Below are 23,551 nucleotides of genomic sequence, written 5' to 3'. Positions count from 1 at the left end.
TGAAAATATGGACGCTGTATCTTCACCAGTGGTTAGAACTGTGAAACATCCTAACCACAACGTCCAGAAGGGCGACTGATCGCAGAGCTTCAAGTGATCTTAACTACGTTATGTGTTCCTGACACACTACGGCTGTGTTCCGAGGGTCAGCGACGCAGGGCAAAACCATCATTGTATTAACCTTTCCCGCTCATGGGACACGGTGCTCAGTCCCCGGGAACCGACAGGGGCTCCGCCAACAACTCTGCGCCCCGCTCTCGCGGCCCGGACGGCAGCAGCGCAGGTAACTGGAAATGGCTGGCAAGGAAAACACCTTTTAAAATAATAAAAACAAACCACTTCTCAGGAGCTTTTCCAGCCTGGAATAAGGAATATTTATAAAAACAGTGGTAGAATATTAGGACGTTTCTAGGTCCAGTTTCACCAAGTGAAAAGACCTGGGATAAGACAAGCCCAGGGCTGCACTGGACTTGTGGGATCCAGAGACTACCCAGAAGGGCCCTGCCGTCGAGGAACCCTGATCTCTGCGCGCTTCGGCGGCGCCCGTGTGGCAGCCGGTGTCCCGCCGTGTCCCTGAGAGGCTTCGGCCTCGTCCGATCCCAGGCTGAAGATCAGGTGGCCCGGGGCCGGCAGGTTACCTGCAGCAGATGCAGCTGGGCCACGAGACGCCGCGGCAGGTGGAGGAAGCAGTCGCGAGCGTTGGTGAAGGCCACAGTCACTGCCGCTCCGCCTCCCCCAGCACCCGCCAGGCGATCGCTGCCCCACATCGTCCCGGAGCGTCGCTCTGGGTTCGCCCACCCTAGCGCCGCAAAGCACCCGGGACCCGGCAGGCCGAGGACGTCGGAGCCGGAGGAGATCGATCGGCCCCGCCCCCCTGCTGCCCCGCCGCCTGCTGCCCCGCCCCCTCTCCCCGCTCTGCGTCCTGCCGTAAGCCTGTAGTGGGTGGGACAAGAAAGCTTCTGTCACCCACCGCGCCGCTCCGCCGAGCCGCTCGGGGGCGGCACCTCGTTCATCAAATCTTCGCACGCAGGAAACGATGGCCGGCGCTGTCGATTCTCCAGCCAATCCTGGCACTCCTTAACTCATCCCGCTCTCTTATTGGATGAAAGGGAGCTCAGCAGGGCGGATATTGTCCTCCCTGCGAGGATCAAAGTAGGCAAGATGGCGTCGAGCGGCGGGGAGTTAGGGAGTTTATTTGATCACCACGTCCAGAGGGCGGTATGCGACACGCGGGCCAAATATAGGGAGGGACGACGGCCTCGTGCTGTGAAGGTAAAGTGATTTTGGTTTCATTCGCTCTCCTCGGTAGCTTTATGTGAGCGCTAGCGCCATATGACCAGCCTACGGAAATAAAGGCATGACAAGGCTTCCGTCAGATCTGTCTCTCGTTAGAGCTGGCGTGAAGAACCCTGGGTCAGGTACCAAAGATTCTCACGACCCTTTTGGTCAACTATTAGAACATCAACTCCACGAGAATAGGACTTGGTTTTAGTCATTGGATCTTCTGTGTTTACAGTACTACTTGGCACAGGTAAGCACTCGGTGAATATTCGTTGAGTGATTGTTCCCAGTGACTTCTACCGACTCAATTTCTGGAAAAAAATGTCGACTGAAGGTAGTCTGTTACATGCCTTAGGTACCCTCTCACATGGACTGTTGAATTCTTTATGCAGAGGGAATGGCAGAAATTTTATTTTGTGTTTTTTTGCTGACTGGGTTGAACAGATTATTTCTTGTTTTCAAAGTTCTGTTTAAAAAAAAATAGAGGCAGATTCGTCCTAGGCTTATTTGCGAAATACGTTTAATAACTCTGCATTTCTTTCAGGTATATACAATCAATTTGGAATCTCAGTACTTATTAATACAAGGAGTTCCTGCTGTGGGAGTCATGAAGGAATTAGTTGAGCGATTCGCTTTATATGGTACAATTGAACAGTACAATGCTCTAGATGAATACCCAGCAGAAGACTTTACTGAAGTTTATCTTATTAAATTTATGAACTTACAAAGTGCAAGGTAATGTGCAAGTTAAGCAATGACTCATTTCCTCATTTTCTCCATTCATATTTCTGTCATTTTGGCTCCAAGTTTCCCTCATTCATACCTGAATTACCCCAAAACGTAGTCTAGCATATCTTCCTCCAGCCTTTTTAAAGGTTAACTTTACTGAAACACTGTATCCATCACATCATTCCCATGCTTAACAATTTAATGTCCTGTAGCCTGGTAGAGTAGAAGTTGGGTTTGGCCAGGCACGGTGGCTCACACCTGCAATCCTAGCACTCTGGGAGACCGAGGCAGGCGGATCACGAGGTCAGGAGTTTGAGACCAGCCCGGCCAACATGGTGAAACCCCCTCTCTACTAAAAATACAAAATTAGCTGGGTCTAGTGGCACATGCCTGTAATCCCAGCTACTCGGGAGGCTGAGGCAGGAGAATCGCTTGAACCCGGGAGGCAGAGGTTGCAGTGAGCCGAGATTGCACCATTGCACTCCAGACAGGGCAACAAGAGGGAAGCTCTGCCTCAAAAAAAAAAAAATTGGGTTTGAAGGCTGGGCGTGGTGACTCACGCCTGTAATCCCAGCACTTTGGGAGACCGAGGCAGGCAGATCACTTGAGGTCAGGGGTTCAAGACAAGCCTGGCCAACATGATGGAAACCCCATTTCTACTAAAAATACAAAAATTAGCCGGGTGTGGTGGTGCAGACCTGTAGTCCCAGCTACTCAGGTGGCTGAGGCATGGGAATCGCTTGAACCCGGGAGGTGGAGATTGCAATGAGCAGAGATCACGCCACAGCACTCCAGCCTGGATGACAGAGCAAGGCTCTGTCTCAAAAAAAAAATATATAATAATTCTGGTTTGACGCCAGGCACGTGGCTCACACCTGTAATCCCAGCACTTTGGGAGGTCGAGGTAGGTGGATCACCTGAGGTCAGGAGTTCAAGACCAGTCTGGCCAACATGGTGAAACCCTCACTCTACTAAATACAAAAATTAGCGGGCTGGTTGGTGCAAACCTTTAATCCCAGCTCCTGGGGAGGCTGAGGCACAAGGATCAGTTGAACCCAGAAAGTGGAGGTTGCAGTGAGCCAAGATCATGCCATTGCACTCCAGCCTGGGCAAGAGTGAGACTGTCTCAAAAACAAACAAACAAACAAAAAAAGTTGGATTTGATCCCAGCACTTTGGAAGGCCAAGGTAGACAGATTGCTTGAGCCCAGGAGTTCGAGACCAGACTGGCCAACATGGCCAGTATTTTGTATTTTGTAAAAATACAAAAATCAAGCTGGGTGTGGTGGTGCATTCTTGTAGTCCCAGCTACTTGGGAGGCTGAGGTGGGAGAATCAGTTGAGCCCAGGAGGTGGAGGTTGCAGTGAGTCTTATGGGCCACTACACTCCATCCTGGGTGATGGAGTGAGACTCTGTCTCAAAAGAAAAAAAAAGTTGGGTTTGGAGTAAGTTTTCCAGTTCCACTGCTTACTAGCTTCATGATCTTGGGCAAGTTATTTAACCTGTTTAAGTTTTTCCTCTTCCATAAAATCTGTATGGTAAAGGGACCTATCTACTTCTTGGGGTTGTATGAAGGTGAAATGAGATAATCCATATAAAGGTGTATCCTGGTCAGAATACAGTAAACATTAGCTATTGTAGTTTCTACTGTTACTCCTTTCTGCAAATTGACTCAGTTTTTTCCAGCCTTCTATGTGACATAACTCCTTTGCTCCAAAAAGGCTGAAGTATGCAATGCCTTATCTATTTTTATGTTGATCTCTGTTCTCCTCACTAATCTGCTCTGAGACCCATCCTTCTCTGGCTATTACATTTCATATTTTCTTTCTTGTGCTATCAGTAGAACTCATAATCTACCACAAAAGCACTTGATTTTACTGGGTCATGTGTGGTTTTCTCAGGCTGCTGTTATATGTAATTTCACTTTCTTAACCAACCTGCCAGCTCCCATGGTTAGGGAAACATTTTCTAGAGCTTTTCTGTTTTCTACAGTACGTAGTCTAGTAGGCTCTGAAGTAAGACTTCTGGATTTGAATCCTTGCTCCTCAAACCAGGCTATGAGCACGGCTAAGTTACATAATGTCCCAGTGCTTCAGTTTCATTACAGTGTTGTTTTTAGGTGTTAATTCAAGTGAAGCGCTTATGACATTGCCTGGCATATGGTAGAATCTCAACAAGTATATCATTATCCCTGGATGTAGAAGTAGTTAAATTTATTGTAGTACCTGGCCAGTCATAGACGTTTAGTAAGTATTTATTGACTGAATAACATTCTTCTCATTTTCTCATTGTTATATATTTAATAGTTCCTCAGTTATTGAATGTTTTGTGATTATAGTATTTTTCATCTGATTTTTAAGGCATGAATCCCATCACAGAAATACATATTGCTGAAAAAGCTTAATTGGGTATGAAGTAACTCTTCAGGGCCACAGAGAAAAGCTCTATTTTATGACCACAGTTTACATACTTCAGGCCAACCAGCTGGGTCCTTAGTTGTTTAAAGACTAGGGAACAAAGAGGCTCAAAGGGAAGGAAAGGGGAGGCTCTACGAGTACATACTCGATCAATGGGATGAATTCTGTCCACAAGCAGAGCATCTTAATTCCCAATCCACAGGATATATATACACGTAGCAAAAGCTGGACTTTGCTCTTTAGATCGAGATATTGCATACTAGTTAAGCTTTCATCCCAAGTAAATCTAGATTAAAAAACTATGCTATCTTGTATTTCCATTCAGGGCAGCCAAGAGAAAAATGGATGAGCAGAGTTTCTTTGGTGGATTGCTTCATGTGTGCTATGCTCCAGAATTTGAAACAGTTGAAGAAACTAGAAAAAAACTACAAGTGCGGAAGGCATATGTAGTAAAAACTACTGAAAATAAAGGTATGGAAAGCATATTGCTAAATGCCTCCTGTGTGTCAGGCACTCTGCCAGGTGTGTCATCATGCAATTCCCAGTCTAATGGGAGGAGAGGCAAGTAAACCATCACATATTCAGTAACTGTAAACCACAGGGTTCTCTGCAGCACACTACATAATCTGGGTTGAGAAGGGAGAAATATTGGTTCATAGAAGATTCTTATAGTATGTGAGAAGTGGCTGAATTTTAAAGGATGAGTAGACATTAAGTAAATGGGAGAGGAAAAGATGGAAAGGCAAGCCAGGCAAGATGTTTAAATGTTTAGAGGAATAAATGAGCATCATACATTTAAGGAACTTTAATTAATACAGTATAACCAAAGCCCAAAGGTTTCAGTGAGAGGTAAGTTTAGAAAAGTGGGTAAGAAGTGAATCATGGAGGGCCTTGTGTCCCATGCTAAGGAATTAAGGCTTTGACCAGAATGCAGTGAGAAGCAGTTATGATTTGCAGTTGTCAGATCATATAGTTGTCACTGCTAATCATGGAGAAGTTCTACTTTTGACCAGCAATTGGCTAAATGCCCCCACATGCCCCTTCTACCTGATAGTGGTAGAGAGAAATAAAGTGGGAAAACTCTTGGAAAACTTACTCAGAAATCTGGCAAGAGAGCTGTTGAGAATCCCCAGTCATCTGTAGACATTGAACTCTAACTTGTAAGATAAATAAATAAATAAATAGCACCAGGAAAACTTGTATGTTTGTGTGGCAAAGGAAATTATAAAATATTAATGTGGAGAAAGACCTTTGACATTATCTGACCTGTGTCCTAATTTTTCTTGGTGAGGAAACTAAGTCTCAGAAAGTTTGTGACCGGCCTATATTATTAGAGATGAATTAAAGACTAAATAAGGATTAAAACCCAAGCTTTGGACTCTCTGTCCAGAGTTTACTTTCTAACTGCTTTAATCATCTCAGTGTTGGTGACAGCCTAGGATTATCTTCATTATTTGCTCCCCTTCCTCTTAAGACCTTTTTGCTGTGCTGCTGACCTCAGAATTAACCTGTGACTTGTTGGCCTTGGACACTTTAGTTAAGCTCTCTTTCATCTGCAGCATTCTAGCCTCTACATGATGCATTTGTATACTTGGTCTTACTTTTCAAAAACTCTTATTATGGAAATTTCAAAACACACAGGCAGAGAGACTAAGTTAACATATCTCCCATGTATTAATATTAACATTAACAATCATCAACACATAGCCAATTTCATCTTTACCACATCTTCCATACTCCATTCATGTTGTAGTCTGCTTTTGGGAGAGTAAACCAGGGAAGAGGCCCTTGCCAGCCCTAGAAGTGGGACAAGCATATTGCTTTCTTTAGTAACTAACAAACACAAGCCAAGGAGCATGATACATCCAGATAGTGGAATACTCTGAAATTGTTAAAAAAAAAAAAACAAAAACAAAAAAAACAAAACCTTTCTATATAATGATGGAAAACCTCTATAAGATCTATAGTGAAATGGAAAATGCAGAGGTGCAGAGAAATGCATATTACAGGTTACCTTAAAGTGAGGAGAAAAAGAATGGGAGGAAGGAGGTGGCAAAGTAAGACATATTGAACAGATAAATAAAAAACAATAGTGATTACTTATGGGGATGAAACCAGACCCATGGAGAGCAAGGAAAGGGTGACACTTGATGCTATATATCTTTTTATCCGTTTTAGGTTTTAAACCATGAGAATATATTCCCTTCTCAAGAAATATTTTTTTTGGAGTAGAATTTGTTAACATTTTTAAGTGATTTTTTTAAATTATATGATTCTGAATGATGAAAACAATAAACCACTTCTGTTTCCCTTTCCCTCAACTTTTAAATTGTAATATAAAGACCATTACGTGACAAAGAAGAAATTGGTTACAGAGCATAAAGACACAGAGGATTTTAGACAAGACTTCCACTCAGAGATGTCTGGATTTTGTAAAGCTGCTCTGAACACTTCTGCAGGGAACTCAAATCCTTATCTTCCATATTCCTGTGAATTGCCTTTGTGTTATTTCTCCTCAAAATGTATGTGTTCATCCAGGGGACCTGTAGACAGAGCATCAGACTCCTCTAAGGATGGTAGAAACCATCATAAAACAATGGGGCATTATAACCACAATGGCTCTTTGCAGAAAACACAGATAAACTCTTTCAAAAACTCAGTGGCCTGCCCTGGTGCACAAAAGGCTGTTACGTCTTCAGAGGCAGTTGACAGATTTATGCCTAGGACAACACAACTGCAGGAGCGCAAAAGAAGAAGAGAAGATGATCGTAAACTTGGAACTTTTCTTCAAACAAACCCAAGTGGTAATGAGGTTATGATTGGACCTCTGTTACCAGACATCTCTAAAGTGGATATGCACGATGATTCATTGAATACAACGGCGAATTTAATTCGGCATAAACTTAAAGAGGTAAGGTTATTTTAAAAAAACTGTTCTAAGAGACGATTTGGTTATAGGACTAAATGGAGAATTATTTGTAGGAACAATAGTATTGTAATTTTTTTTCACTTTTTAGTGTTTTGATGTGTTTTTCTACAGTTCTCTGTTGAAATAACTGAATTTGGCTAACATTTTATTTGCTTTGAACTGTTAATACTTGCTTTAAACAATGAACAGACATTTTATATCACTGTAGATACAAAATATTAAAGCAGTGGTTTCAGCCAATTAAATCAATCTGTGAGAGTGGAGTCCAGGCCTGCCATTTTTGTTAAAAGCTCCCCAAGTAGTTCTAATATGAGCCAAAGTTGAGAAGGAAAACTATTGTAAATTATTTCTCTCAAATTTAGAGTTATTACAGTTTATATCAAATTCAAAATGCTTAATTTGCTTTTGTGATAAAGAGCAATAGAAGGTGGTGAGATTTCTAAAAATTAGGCCTCCAGGTGTGCATTTCAAATGTAGACTTCTTAAATGATCAGGACCAGATTGTGCTGCCTAGGTAGTCTTTTTTTTTTTTTTAAATGTCATTTACATAATCATTTTCCATTTCCTAAGCACAAATAAAGTTAACATCTGAGTTAGCTTTTGAAAGACACCTTTTTGTGGGGTAGGGGCTACTGTTACAAATCATAAACTGAGGGTATGGCATTCACTTATACTTACTCCAAGATGCAGAAAGTGCTTTTTACATAGCTTTACTCATATTTTACAATGTGATTAAGGGAGGCTAAGGTAGCTTAATTTCATATATGTACATTTTTTACCTAAAAATATCTGATTAAAGGCATTATTTAATAATAATTAAAATCCGTGGGCACAGTTTTGAAGCCTTCTTTAGTTTTTCAGTTTAGGCTGGGCCCAGTGGCTCACACCAATAATCTCAGCACTTTGGGAGGCTGAAGTGAGCAGATTGCTTGAGCCCAGGAGTCTGAGACCAGCCTGACCAATGTGATGAAACCCCATCTTTACCATAAATATACAAAAATTAGCCAGGCGTGGTGGTGAACTCTTATAGCTACTTGGGAAGCTAAGGTGGAAGGATACTTGAGTCTGGGAGGCGGAGGTTGCAATGAGCCAAGATCATGCCACTGCACTCCAGCCTGGGTGACAGTGTGAGACCCTGTCTCAAAAAAAAAGGTTTTCAGTTTGTGCTGCCACCCTTACTTCCTTCAGTTACAGCTGAACTGAGGCATAGACATAGATACATAGCTGTCTCAGCCAGAGCTGATTACATTTTCAAGATAAACGTGTGAAGTCCAAATTCTAGGTCCAGAAATAGAACAACAAAAAAAAGAAATATTAAATACAGTTTACTATAGTTTCTAATAATTTTCCATTTCAAATGAAGACTCTTACTTTGCTTTGACTTATTGTATACTCTTTGTACACTCTTTTTCTGATAGTGTGTTTGCTTTTCCTTTTTCTCCCAGGAAATTGAGGATTATACGGCTTCCTGCTCATTTCTCCAAACATTTTCATCCCCCCAAATCTATCAAATATTATCAGTGTTTCAAGAATGCAAAACCAGGATATCTATCTGAATCCGTAATATAACAAGTGTCTTTAGATCTATAAAGGAATGTTAAAGTAGAGCATATGTTCACTTTTCTTCTTCCAAATTTTTTTTCTTTTTAAATAGCTTTAGAAATTTTACTGTCATCAGTGTTCGAAAACTTCACTCTGTGCCCAGGTCATAGGCTGTACCTTGAACTTAGGCCAACTCTGCCTCAAAAGTGAACTATTGGATGTAGTCTTACCTCTTCTAATAGCTTATTTACTCCTGTGCTATAGAAACTAAATTTTAATAGTTCTTTTTTTTTTTTAATTAGGTAATTTCATCTGTGCCAAAGCCTCCAGAGGACAAGCCGGAAGATGTAAATACAAGTCATCCATTAAAACAAAGAAGAAGAATATAGAGTGCCAGCAGCAAATTAGTATTTTCTAAAAAGAACATTTATTATTTATTTTTAGCCTGTCATTTTAATTCTTCAAGAGATTTTACTGCTGGTATTTTTTAATGCACTCCTCTTTGTAATTTCATTCAAGCTATTTGTCTAAAGTCATTTCTTTGTGTTTTTGGAGATGGAGTCTTGCTCTGTTGCTCAGGCTGGAATGCAGTGGCATGATCTCGGCTCACTGCAACCTCCACCTCCCGGGTTCAAGCGATTCTCCTGCCTCAGCCTCCTGAGTAGCTGGGATTACTGGCGTGCACCACCACGCCTGGCTAAGTTTTGTGTTTTTTTAGTAGAGATGGGGTTTCACCATATTGGTCAGGCTGGTCTCGAACTCCTGACCTCGTGATACGCCTGCCTCAGCCTCCCAAAGTGCTGGGATTACAGGCATGAGCCACCACGCCTGGCCCATTTCTTCTTTTTTTGACCCATACTTAATGTTGCAGAAACTATTCTTGTCATAACATTACCTCTCATGTACAGTAATTATATGTAAATTAATTGAAGCAAATATGGAAACTTTACAATAGAAATAAAGATAGGCAGCCAGCGTCTGTTTCCAATTATAATACAAGTATTGAATGAACCATTGAAACACTAGAAGTCAGGATGTTTCCAAATGCCAGGGTTTCAAAATCAAGACAATTCTGTGAAGTAAAAAGTAGATTAACTATTAGAACAAAGCTGAAATTAGAATCTTATATGCTTTAATTAACTTTTAAGAAGAATTTGCTTGACCTGTGGCAATCCAAAAATAAATCAGTATTTATAAATTCTAGACTTCTGTTACTACTTCTGGCATATCCACACTTTTTTCTGTCAGTGGATCACATAATTGGAAATTTCAGTACATCTAGGCTGTCTCTATTTTCTTTTTCTTTTTTAATTTTTAGTAGAGACAGGGTCTCACTGTGTCGCCCAGGCAGGTATTGAACTCCTGGGCTCAAGTGATCCATCCACCTCGGCCTCCCAAAGTACTAGGATTACAGGTGTGACCCACTGTGCCTGGCCATATTCTTTACTGATAAAAATAACTTGAGAAGGTCCATACCATGGCGTGTTGTTTTCATTTCTCCCTATCTTTAATGGCCTCTTGCCTAGTGGATTGAATTGAACATACCAGTTAATAAGGTTCAATTTCAGCTATGATGTACTTGCAGCAGGACGAGCTGCAGACAAAACCCCGCAGACACCGGGTCATAGAAGGAAGAGGCTTTATTAGGCCAGGAGCGTCGGCAGACTTGTGTCTCAAGAACCGAGCTCCCTGAAGAAAAAGTTCCTGGTCCTTTTAAGGGCTTACAACTCTAAGGGGGTCCACATGAAAGGGTTGTGATAGATTGAGCAAGTGAGCTATGGGTAACGTGGTTAGAGTCGGGGGGTTAATCTTTAACCCCAGGCCTGGTCAGTGGCATCGGTTGGTTTTGCCACTGATTCCATTCCTGTTGTTTTTCAGCTTTTACTCCCTCCTCTTCAGAGACGGGAGACAGGAAGAGAAGTGGCTTCTCTTCTCATACTGATCCAAATTAACTAGGATGGCTCCAAGTGGTAGATGGTACTAACAGCAAGCTACAGATAAGGAGGGTAGGCCCTACTTGCATGTGAGGTAATTGGATACAGTTTTTGCTGAAATCTCAGGTAAAGGATATATTAGAGACCTAAGCATAGAATTGGAAGGAGCAAATTGCTGTCTGGTTCAGGCTTCTCAGACTATAAATAAGTTGCTATGATCTCCACCTCAGGATCTTGTTAAAATGCAGATTCTGGTGGTGGTGGCCGGGGGCTGTGGGGAGGGAAAATGAGGAGTTACTATTTAATGGGTATAGAATTTCAGTTTTGGAAGATGAAAAGAGTTCTAGAGATCTGTTGCATGACAAAAGTTACCTGACAGTTAAGGAGAGGAGCTGCTAAATGGGTCGTGTGTTTCTGAATGGGTTCCTGATAGTCCTGTGACCATGTGGAAGCCAGCACTCCTCATCCCCACCAACATAATTCATCATGAGGAGAGAAAGAAATAAACCTTTGTGGTGTCAAGCAGCAAAACAAAACAAAAAGATTCAAATTAAGTTGGCTTTGAGTGGGGCCTGAGATTCTGCATTTTTCCCAAGTCCCTAGGTGCTGCCAGTGCTGCTGGTGCACAGACCATCTTTGAATAGCAAGGCTCTAGATAACTGGGCTACAGATGAACTCTGGAAGCAGCTGAAGAACTGTTGGCTGTTCCATCCTAAGCAGTTACTCTGATCTAGTCCATTATGCTGTATACTGTTTTCGCACATCTCGTCAGATTGGAAGCCTGCCTTTTACACATTGCTTTTTACCACACGTTTCCAGAAAGTTAAAATGTGGGGTAGAGGGAATAAACTACAGGGGGACAAATTAAAGAGATGAGTTGAGGTGGATAAGGATAGCTTAATAACATGCAAGCTAATTTACAAAATTTCCATATAGGTTATTATTTCGGCCACAGTGGCTCACGCCTGTAATCCCAACACTTTGGGAGGCCAAGGTGGGAGGATCACCTGAGGTCAGGAGTTCGAGGCCAGCCTGGCCAACATGACGAAACTCCATCTCTACAAAAAATACAAAAAGTAGCCAGGCGTGGTGGCAAATTCCTATAATCCCAGCTACTCGGGAGGCTGAGGCATGAGAATTGCTTGAACCCAGGAGGCAGAGATCGCAGTGAGTTGAGATTGTGCCACTGCACTCCAGTCTGGGCAACAGAGGGAGGCTCTGTCTCAAAAAAAAAAAAAAAAAAAAAAAGTGTTTTTGTTTTTGTATACCGTGTTTGAAAAGCATAGTTGATAAAGGAAGAATATGTAAGGCAATTTTATGAGCCAAATCAATTATTAGACTCATACTTGCAGCTCAGAAAACTTTCGTCAGATGCATACATGAAAAACCTTCATAAGCACAAAGTACTGTATGTCTCCAAAATTTTAAAACATTGACAGCAATTGGGTTGAAAGAGATCAAGTGTTCTAGCAGTTTGTGGTGTACTTGCTGAAACTCTATTCAGTGTTCTATCCCTTAAGCAAGCCAATATACCCTGGATTTGGTTTGGGAAATACACCATACTTACAGGAAACAGGAATTGTCTATTGCTAAAGAGGTTAAAAGCTCAATGAAAGTCTTGAATATAGTTACTGAAATAATCATGAATGTCCTCTTGGGGCCCAAATGCCAGGATGGGGCTGAACTCCCAATGATTGCCTTAACTTCAGCAGTGGGCTGCAGCCCAACAGAGGAGAGTGTCTAGCAAGTATTACTTTCTGACCCTTTAAAATTTTTCCTGAATCTGTTTGGGCTATTGGTACTAGTAACTATACATTTGCTTCTGGTAAACATGGTCCAAACACCTCCAACAGAAGTCTGTCTTCTCTTACTGCTTTTTCAAAGTCTGCAAGTGATAGCTTGCCATCATTGTCATAACCTTAGAGAGGAAGATGTTTCTTGGTAAATACTAGTTTTAAATTTTGCATGGAAAATAGCTCTCTAGACTAAAAAATTTTACCAAATAAAAGTTCACACTTCTGTAGACACCCTACATACATCAAAAATTATTTATTTACAGAGGCCACTTCTTTTGTTTGTATTATTCTAATAGGCATACATGAGTTACCTTAGATAAAATATAGCCCTGTCCCTAAAACACTTAAACTCTAATTGGAGAAATAAGATAAAAATTAGAGGAAGTCTATTATATGGCTACTTTATGATAAAATAAGTACAATAGGGCAATGATTTTCAAATTAATTTTTTGTAGAATTTGTTCCACAAAGTATCTCTTACTTGGGAACCCATCAGGTAAAAAGGGTAACAGTGAAGTTGCTCTGTTAAGGAGCAAGGCACTGGGAGTTATGGAAGTAACAGTTCTGAAGAAGACTTTCAGACCACTGCTGAACCTTTAAGGATGGTTGGGATAGGTAGAGAGGTGTTAGGAGGAGGTGCAGAAGAGTGGCCCACCTGAATTAAGACAGCAAATGGGTATAAATTAAGAAGACAGACCTGCCTGGAGTGAAGCATTCATGACAGGGATTATGAGAGACTAAGTATGTGGTGCAGGAGTAGGGGGTGAGAGTAGCGTGTGTAGAGATTATGAATGACTTTAACTGCTTAATTGGATTGGTTTCAACAGGTCCTTGTTTTTTCACTTCTGGACCTAATTACATCAGGGTTGCTGAGAGTCTAATCTAGAGAAAAGTTTGAGTAATTCTCAGAAAAAATTTACTCCATAACATTTTCTTTCAAGGGAGAGGTCCTAGCTAGCAATTAGACAAGAGAGAAATAAAGGGGATCCAAATTGGAAAGGAAGAAATCAAATTATCCTTGTTTGTAAATGATATAATCTTACATTTTGAAAAACCTAAAGACTACCCTGAAAAAGCTATTAGAACTGACAAATTCAGTAACATTGCAGGATGCAAAATCAACATAGCATTTCAACATAGCAAAAATCAGTAGCATTTCTATATGCCAACAATCTGAAAAAGAAAAGTAATCCCATTTACAATAGCCATACATAAAATTAAACACCTAGGAATTAACCTAAGAAATGAAAGAGCTCTACGATGAAAACTATAAGACACTAATGAAAGAAACTGAAGAAGACACCCCCCAAAATGGAAAGATATTCCATGTTCATGAATTGGAAGAATCAATATTGTTAAAATGTCCATACTACCCAAAGCAATCTACAGATTCAATGCAATCTCTATCAAAATACCAATGACGTTCTTCACAGAAATAGAAAAAACAATTCTAAAATTTACATGGAACCACAGAAGACCCAGAATAACCAAAGCTGTCCTGAGCAAAAAGAACAAAACTGGTGGAATCATGTTACCTAACTTCAAATTACACTACAGTGCTATAGTAACCAAAACAGCATGGTACTGGCATAAAAACAGACACACACAGCAGTGGAACAGAATAGAGAACTCAAACAAATCCATACATCTACAGTGAACTCATTTTCAGCACAGGTGCCAAGAACATACGTTAGGGAAAAGACAGTCTCTTCAGTAAAGGGTGATGGGAAAACTGGATATCCATATGCAGAAGAATGAAACTAGACCCCTACTTCTCACCATATACAAAAATCAAGTCAAAATGGATTAAAGACATAAATGTAAAACCTCAAACTATGAAATTACTAGAAGAAAACATCAGAGAAACTCTCCAGGACATTGGTCTGGATGAAGATTTCTCAGAAGCACAGGCAACCAAAGCAAAAGTGGACAAATTGGATCACGTGAAGTTTAAAAACTTCTGCACAGCAAAAGAAACAATCAATAAAGTGAAGAGGAAACCCATAGAATGGGAGAAAATATTAATATTTGCAGACTATCCATCTGACAAGGGATTAATAACCAGAATATATAAGGAGTTCAAACAACTCTAAAGGAAAAAATCTAATAATACGATTTAAAAATGGGCAGAAGATCTGACATTTCTCTAAAGAAAGTGTAGAAATGTCAAACAGGTATATGAAAAGGTACTCAACATCACTGATCATCAGAGAAATGGAAATCAAAACTACAATGAGATATCATCTCACCCCATTTAAAATGGCTTATATCGGCTGGGCGTGGGGGCTTACACCTGTAATCCCAGCACTTTGGGAGACCAAGGCGGGTGGATCACCTGAGGTCAGGAGTTCAAGACCAGCCTGACCAACATGGAGAAAACTGTCTCTACTAAAAACACAAAATTAGCCGGGTGTGGTGGTGCACGCCTGTAATCTCAGCTACTCGGGAGGCTAAGGCAAGAGAATCACTTGAACCCAGGAGGCAGAGGTTGCTGTGAGCCGAGATTGCGCCATTGCACTCCAGCCTGGGCAACAAGAGTGAAATTCCGTCTCAAAAAAAAAAAAAAAAATGCTTATATCCCAAAGTCAGGCAATAACAAATGCTGCCAGGAATGTGAAGAAAAGGGAACCCTCGTACACCGTAGGCGGGAATGTAAATTAGTACAACCACCATGGAGAACAGTTTGGAGGTTCCTCAAAACTGGACATGGTGGCTCACATCTGTAGTTCCAGCAATTTGGGAGGAGAGGCAGGAGGATTGCTTGAATCTAGGAGTTCAAGACCAGCGTGGACAAGATAGTGAGACCCTGTCTCTAAAAAAATAAATTTTTAAAAAATTAGCTGGATATGGTGGCACATGCCTGTAGTCCCAGCTGCTCGAAAGGCTGAGGCAGGAGGATTGCTTGAGCACAGGAGTTCAAGACTGCAGTGAGCTATGATCATGCCACTGCACTCCAGCCTAGGTGACAGAGTGAGACCTTGTCTCAAAAAACTAAAAATAGAGCTACCATATGATCCAGCAATCCCACTGCTTGGTATATATCTAGAAGAAAAGAAATCAGGATATTGAAGAGATAGCTGCACTCCCATGCTTATTGCAGCACCACCCATAATAGCCAAGACACTTAGGAAGCAACCTAAGTGTCTATCAACAGGTGAATGGATAAAAAAATGTGGCGGGGCGCAGTGGCTCATGCCTGTGATCCCAGCACTTTGGGAGGCCAAGGTGGGCAGATCACCTGAGGTCAGGAGTTCAAGACCAGTCTGGCTAACATGGCGAAACCCCGTCTCTAATAAAAATAAAAAACTTAGCTGGGCATCATGGCACATGCCTGTAATCCCAGCTACTCATGAGGCTGAGGCAGGAGAATTGCTTGAACCCGGGAGGCGGAGGTTGCAGTGAGCTGAGATCATGCCATTGCACTCCAGCCTGGGCAACAAGAACGAAACTCCGTCTCAGAAAAAAAAAAAAAAAAAAAAAGTGGTACATATATGCAATGGAGTACTATTCAGCCATAAAAAAGGATGAGATCCTGTCATTTGCAACAACATGGATGGAACTGTAGGTCATTATGTTAAGTTAAATAAGCCAGACACAGAAAGACAAACTTCACATGTTCTCACTTATATGTGGGAGTTAAAATTAAAACAAGTGAACTCATGGAAATAGAGAGTAAAATGGTTGCCAGAGGCTGGAAAGGGTAGTAGAGGGGTGGGGGTGAGGTGGGGATTGTTAATAGGTACAAAAATGGGAAGAACGAATAGGACTAGTATTTGATAGCACAACAGGGTGACTACAGTCAATAATTATTTCATTGTACATTTAAAAATAACTGACAGAGACAGGTGCAGTGGCTCACACCTGTAATCCCAACACTTTGGGAGGCCGAGATGGGCAGATCACTTGAGGTCAGAAGTTCGAGACCAGCCTGGCCACAACGGTGAAACCCCATCTCTACTAAAAATACAAAAATTAAGCCAGACACCTAATTTTTGGCACCTGTGATCCCAGCTACTAGGGAGGCTGAGGCAGGAGAATTGCTTGAACACAGGAGGCAGAGGTTGCAGTGAGCTGAGATGGCGCCATTGCATTCCAGCCTGGGCAACAGAGTGAGACTCTTTCTCAAAAAAATCCCCCCAAAACCCAAAATAATAATAACTAAAAGAGTATAATTGGATTGTTTGTAACACAAAGGATAAATGCTTGAGGGAATGGATACCCATTTACCATGATGTGATTATTACGCATTACATGCCTATATTAAAGTATCTCATGCACCCCATAAATATATACATCTATGTACCCACAAGAATTAAAAATTAAAAAAATATATTAATACAAAAAAAGAAGGGTGTGTGTGGTACTGGGAACATACTGTCTCTCAAGAAGGAATCTACCCTCAGCCCTAACAGGCCTAGTGAGTAGTATATTTCCAAAAGAAGAGGATACTTTGGAGACTGCATTAGCTGGACCTGAGACTCCAAAACCTCCTACCATCTGTTTCTTTCCTGAACTCCAAAGTAATACAGGTGAACTGGGCCTGGGCTGCCTTAGATTCACAAAACCTCACTGGTATCCAGCTTAGGATCAAAGAAAGAAAAGGGTAGAAATCACCATGTTCATAGTAAAAGAATTACCTTAGGCTTTGTTTTTTTTTTTTTGAGACAAGGGTCTCGCTCCATTGCCCAGGCTGGAGTGCAATGGCGCGATCTCAGCTCACTGCAAGCTCCATTTCCTGGGTTCAAGCAATTCTCCTGTCTCAGCCTCCCGAGTAGCTGGGATGACAGGTGTGCACCACCATGCCTGGCTAATTTTTCTATTTTGGATAGAGACGGGGTTTCACCATGTTGGCCAGGCCAGTCTTGAACTCCTGACCTCAAATGATCTGCCCATCTCGGCCTCCCAAAGTGCTGGGATGACAGGCGTGAGCCACTGCACCCGGCCAAGAATTACCTTAGGTTTTATTGAGAGATGAATTATGCACCCCATTTTCTAGGGTGACCTTGGGTAAACCTTTCTGTATTTCAGTTTTCTCATTTGCAAAATGGAGATAATAGTTTCTACTTCATAGTGATGGCAACAGTGGCCCATCTGGAGCGGCCATTGCAAAGGTGCCAGCTGCAGCAGGGAGGCGTGGCTGGGGCTGTGTGCTCTACGTAGCAGGCAGGATCCCCACCCTCCTGGGCACAGCTGCAGCTGCCCAAGCCACAGCTGCGGACCCAGGCATCTCTGCACTCTTAGGGGCCGGGAAGGCCCCCCTTTCCCCCACAGGCTTGGAGGTGCCTGCTCCCACTCTCTGACCTCTCCCTTCTCCTGGCACCTACTCCACAGGCTTGGAAGCACCTGCTGCCACTTCTGGCCTCTCGCTGCTCCGGCACCCACTCCAATCTTAGAGCAAAGTTGAGGCTGAGCCAGGGCACTGTTGCGACCTGTCCAGGTGTGCGCACACTCAGGGCAGTGCTGACACACCAGCCCCCTGCTGACTTGGTCCCCTCCGGACTTTGGGCACTGACTAGCATTGGAGAGAGGCCGAGGAGGTGCTGAAGGCAGCTCAGCGCTGACCTGCAGGCACTCCTTGGCACAAACAAGCTGGGCGCCATGAACAGCGGCAGGAGGCAGACACGCTCTGGGGTGGAAAGGGGTGGGTCCTCAGTTTTGAAGAAAGAAGGAGAGAAGAGCTGCGGCCCTTCAGAGAGCCCAGACCTAGGAACTCCCTAAGCCAGGGATGTGACACCCTGTTTGGGAATCTGTAGTTCCTGGCTTCTCCAAGCTTCTGGGCACCACCACATTCCCTGGTGCCAACTGTGGAAGCTGCTTGTGGTATACCTGGTCCAGCTGCAGCCTCACAGGGAGGTAGCGCTTGTGCCGGCACCTGGAGCTGCGCACCCCACCGCAGCCAGTGTGTCTGTCTGTGCGCAGTGGCTGGACCCCATGGTCATTCACTCACACACTCTTTGCTGCTCTGAGCCTGACTCACCCTTGGCAGGCATGGGATTCAGGCCAGTAGCACAAGCCAAGCACAACCCTGACAGGCCGAGTGGATGGAATGAGTCCAGTAGGCCTGAGCAAAACTTGGACAAAGGTGCCACTAGCCACAGAGGTTTCTGGCTGGCAAGGTGACACCCCAAGAATCCCATGACAATGAGGTTGTTTTGAGAATAAAATGAGTTCACGGCCAGGCGCAGTGGCTCACGCCTGTAATCCTAGCACTTTGGAAGGCCGAGGCGGGAGGATCATGAGGTCAGGAGTTCGAGACCAGCCTGGACAACATGGCAAAACCTCGTCTCTACTAAAAATACAAAAATTAGCTGGGTGTGGTGGCACATGTAATCCAAGCTACTCAGGAGACTGAGGCAGGAGAATCGCTTGAACTCAGGAAGCGGAGGTTGCAGTGAGCCGAGATTGCACCATTGCACTCCAGCCTGGGTGACAAAGTGAGACTCTGTCTCAAAAAATATATATATATATAAATAAAATAAAATAAAATAAAATAAAATAAAATGAGTTCACAAATTAAAGCTCCCTGAAGGGTCCTGCCTTTAGAAAGCACTCTAGAGGGGTCAACTGTTTTTATTATTATGTTATTGTATTATAATGAATATGTAGATGGATTGGAGGAGTTAGGTCATAAAGACAAAATAGAGTAGCATCCAATCATACATGCATTGCATCTGGTCTCCCCCTAAACTAATGAGGTTTTACTGAGTAAAATTTTTAAAAATAATAAACATTCATTTTGTATAGTGATTCATTTAGTTGCCCAGCTATTCTATAAATATTTGTTGAGCACCACTATCAGCCAGGCATTGTTCTAGGCAATAGTTAGGTCAGGAACAAACAAAAACCCCTGCACTCACAAAGGCTGCATTCATTATGGAAGAAAAGAAATCGTTTCCTTAGCTTTATCTAACAAAAATGAATTGCAGTTTTTCATTCTTACCATTTTCTACAGTGTTATATCTACCAATTCTTTAATTCCTTCATCAGTCTCTTCTTCAGATGACTGTTGGTGTAGACTGTTCTTCAACATGTCAAATATTTGCTCTCAAGAAATGTAACCATCTCCATTCAAATAATAAACTTGAAACAGACTTTTTAAAGCATAAGAAGTTTAAAGATTTGAATAACAGCAGTTAAAGTGTCATTAGTCTTCTCTTTAGTTATTTCAATTTATGATACTAAAAGACAAAAACAATTCATATTCCATGCAATGACTAGTTTAATCTATTATATGGTAGAGAGATTTTAGAATAAAACACGCTTTATTTTTTTTTCTATCAGATTAAATATTCCTTGGGATGTGAAAAGAAAAACATAATTTCTGGATTTTTATATTGAAGGTTTAAAAATGATATGAAGCTGCAATCAAGGAGCTTTGAGATGAAGTTTTTAAACCTTTGATTATGCAATACATATATATATATACATGTGTATGCATGTGTGTATCTATATCAATATTATGATTCTCTTCTTACATAGAGTGCAAAAACGAAGTACACACTTCACTGTATCGCTGACAAAGAACATTTTTGGATGTATTTGGATGGTGAATCAGTAATGTCCTTGGGGTCTGCTCATCTGCACTATCCAAAATTATCGAATAACCTCTCCCTGGAGAATGCTTTCCATGACTTATAATCATGGAACTTAAGATCATGCTTTCCATGATCTTTATAAGCACCAAAGGTCACTCACTCATCCCACAAATGATCTTACTCAGGTCATTTGTGAATAAAGGAGTCCCACAGTGAAGGAGCTTTTGTGGGGCTTATAATCTAATTAAATGTTTTAGCAAAAGTTGGAATAAAACTCCAGATTATCAGATTAGTTGGGTCTTTCTGTTGAATTTCTTCAATCTGTAGCATACATGAGTTTGCAATACAACCTGACTAGAAAGTAGTATTTTCTCAAAATTAACATATCTTTAAGTGTATATGAAACATTTTTAAGTGAGATTAGAGAAGGAAAATTTTTTTGATAATGGGAGGCTGTTCAACCATGTACAGCTGCATTCAGTGTCAAGACCATTTTCATCAGATATTAGCATTACCACAAGAATTTACATTCAGAAAACAACTTTTCACTCCTCAGTGAGACTTTTGTATAAAACACTGCAGTGGAAACTATATTTATTTATTTATTATTTTTTGAGACAGAGTCTCACTCTGTCGCCCAGGCTGGAGTGCAATGGCGCGATCTCGTCTCAAAGTGTACAAGTGTCTGATGCACTGTCAGGACTGAGAACCAACAGGTGAGACTTCGTGGGCTGGGGATACAAGACTTAATAAGCCCCTGGGTTCCACTTCCATTTCTTATCCCAAATAGCTGAGAGACTTACACAACTCATACAGCTTCTTTATGCCTCACTGCCCTCACCTATAACACTTAGGTTTTGTCCTGGAAGATCTCTGAGATTCCTTCAGTCTCTAAAAGCATAAAGTGTCACCGGGCACGGTGGTTCATGCCTGTAATCCCAGCACTTTGGGAGACTGAGGCAGGCAGATCACCTGAGGTCAGGAGTTTGAGACCAGCCTGACCAACATGGAGAAACCACGTCTCTACTAAAAATACAAAATTAGCTGGGTGTGGTGGCGAATGCCTGTAATCCCAGCTACTCGGGAGGGTGAGGCAGGAGAATTGCTTGAACCCGGGAGGTGGAGGTTGCGGTGAGCCAAGATCGCATTATTACACTCCAGCCTGGGCAACAAGAATGAAACTCTGTCTCAAAAAAAAAAAAAAGGATTACACTATATATATATATATATATATATATATATATATATATATATATATATTTTTTTTAAGCACAGGATCTTTCTCTGTCACCCAGGCTGGAGTGCAGTGATGCGAATCATAGTTCACTGCAGCCCTGAACTCCCGGGCTCAAGAGATCCTCCTGCCTCAGCCTCTTGAGTAGCTGGGACTACAGGTGCACACCACCATGTCTGGCTAATTTTAATTTTAAAAGTTTATTTCAATAGTTTTTGGGGTACATGTGGTTTTTGGCTACATGAATAAGTTCTTCAGTGGTGATTTCTGATATTTTGGTGCATTCATCACCTGAGCAGTGTACATGGTGCCCAGAATGTAGTCTTTTATCCCTCACCCTCCTCCCACCCTTCCCACAGAGTCCCTAAAGTCCATTGTATCATTCTTATGTCTTTGCATCCTCATAGCTTAGCTCCCACTGATGAGAACATGCGATATTTGGTTTTCCATTCCTGAGTTATTTCATTTAGAATAATGGCCTCCAGCTCCACCCAAGTTGCTCAATCTAAAGGCCATTAACTTTTAAATTTTTACTAGAGATGAAGTCTCACTATGTTGGCCAGGCTGGTCTACAACTCCTGGGCTCATGCAGTCCTCCTGCCTTGGCCTCTGAAAGTGCTGGGATTACAGGTGTGAGTCACTGTGCCCAGCCTGGCAGTAGATTCTTTCTTTTTTTTTTTTCCTTTAAGATGGAGTCTCGTTCTGTTACCCAGGCTGGAGGGCAGTGGCATGATCTCAGCTCACGCAACCTCTGCCTCCTGGGTTCAAGCGATTCTACTACCTCAGCCTCCCGAGTAGCTGGGATTACAGGTGCCCACCACCATGCCTGGCTAACTTTTATATTTTTAGTAGAGATAGGACTTCACCATGTTGGCCAGGCTGATCTCGAACTCCTGGCCTCATGTGATCCGCCTGCCTCAGCCTCCCAAAGGGTTAGGAGTACAGGCGTGAGCCACTGTGCCTGGCCGCCTGGCAGTAGATTATTGAAACTACCTTATTAATGGTGAATCCTGATGAGGCAGTTTGTATTTTCCTAAAGATGATTATATCAATGTATCCCATTGAACATGCTCTTCTTACAATGTGACTTTGATACTCCTTTCTTAGAGAGATGGGGTCTATGTCTTCTCCCCTTAAAACTAGGGGGCTTTTTGTGACTGTTTTAACCAATAGAATATAGTGAAAATGAGGCTCTGTGATTTACAAGGCTAGGTCATAAAATGGACGCAGCTGCTCTGAAGACAAAAACTTGGAAAGTCTTTTCTTGTTTGGAATATGAAGAAAAAGGAAGCTCAGGTGTAGATGCATTATATAGAGTACAGTGTATTAATGCTTGCCTGAAAGAGATCCTGCTCCACTCTGGTAGAAAGTTATTATCTGAGTGGAAATGTTAGCACCAATAGTGGTGTGAAAATGGAAGCCCGAGAAAAGAGAGGTTGGAAGAATAAGAGTCAGGAGCTTCTCTGAGAGTCAAATGTTGACAAGTCATCCAACAAAGCAATCAAAGATTTTAGATACAATCTTCAGCAAGTAATAAGGTAACTTTTCCTGAATTTTATCAGTGTGTCTCATGTTTCATTATATCTAAAGACCTTGCACAAGAAACCATTGTAAGGACAGGCGTGGTGGTTCATGCCTGTAATCCCAGCACTTCTAAAGGCAGAGTTGGGCAGATTGCTTGAGCTCAGGAATTTGAGACCAGCCTGGGCAATATAATGAAATTCCATCTCTACAAAAAATACAAAAATTAGCTGAGTGTGGTGGCACATGTCTGTAGGCCCAAGCTACTTGGGAGGCTGAGGTGAAATGATGGCTTGAGTTAGGGAGGTCGAGGCCGCAGTGTGCTGTGTTTGTACCACTACTACAGTCCAGCCTGGGTGACAAAGTGAGACTCTGTCTCAAAAAGAAAAGAAAAGGAGAAAAGAAACCACTGTAAATGATATTTGAGAAACCATGGGTCAATAATGAGGATGGTGTTGAGACAATAGAAATTGACCCATTTTAGTTTGGAATAATTTTAGATTTACATAAGAGATGCAACGGTATTACAAAGAGTTCCTATATACTCTTCACCCAGTTTCTCCCTAATGCTAATGTCTTACATAACCATGGTACATTTGTCAAAGCTAATGTATTAACATTTGTACATTACTAT

General features: G+C 41.9%; 2 protein-coding genes and 1 long non-coding RNA gene across 6 annotated transcripts in view; 1 reads left to right on the top strand and 2 right to left on the bottom strand.

The window, feature by feature from the left end:
• PEX1 (peroxisomal biogenesis factor 1) overlaps positions 1-891 on the bottom strand; it is a 41,365-nt gene extending 40,474 nt beyond the window's left edge. For 3 of the 4 annotated variants that reach the window (XR_008527110.2, XR_008527111.2, XM_054559485.2), the window contains exon 1: positions 639-870. Coding sequence is in view for 2 of the 4 variants with exons in the window: in XM_054559485.2 (XP_054415460.1) it covers positions 639-767 (129 nt within the window). In the remaining 2 variants the exon portion in view is untranslated. Of the gene's footprint in view, positions 1-638 lie in introns of all 4 variants that reach the window. The other variant, XM_024250284.3, reaches the window with a different exon arrangement.
• Positions 892-1,145: 254 nt separating this feature from the next.
• RBM48 (RNA binding motif protein 48) lies at positions 1,146-10,111 on the top strand (the record flags this gene model as incomplete). Its single annotated transcript, NM_001133424.1, is given in 5 exon segments — positions 1,146-1,272; positions 1,826-2,016; positions 4,752-4,897; positions 6,769-7,337; positions 9,200-10,111. Coding segments are annotated over 5 exon segments (1,104 nt in total). The 3' UTR covers positions 9,287-10,111.
• LOC129060412 (uncharacterized) overlaps positions 9,869-23,551 on the bottom strand; it is a 15,243-nt gene continuing 1,560 nt past the window's right edge. The window contains exons 2-3 of the long non-coding RNA XR_008527109.2: positions 19,568-19,718; positions 9,869-9,969 (exon numbers count right to left, since the gene is read on the bottom strand). This is a non-coding gene — a long non-coding RNA (uncharacterized LOC129060412). The remainder of the gene's footprint in view (positions 9,970-19,567; positions 19,719-23,551) is intronic.

Source organism: Pongo abelii, chromosome 6 (assembly GCF_028885655.2).
Source record: "Pongo abelii isolate AG06213 chromosome 6, NHGRI_mPonAbe1-v2.0_pri, whole genome shotgun sequence".
NCBI lineage: Eukaryota > Metazoa > Chordata > Mammalia > Primates > Hominidae > Pongo > Pongo abelii.
The sequence above is the reverse complement of the archived record's forward strand: the minus strand, read 5'-3'. Positions and strand labels throughout refer to the sequence as shown.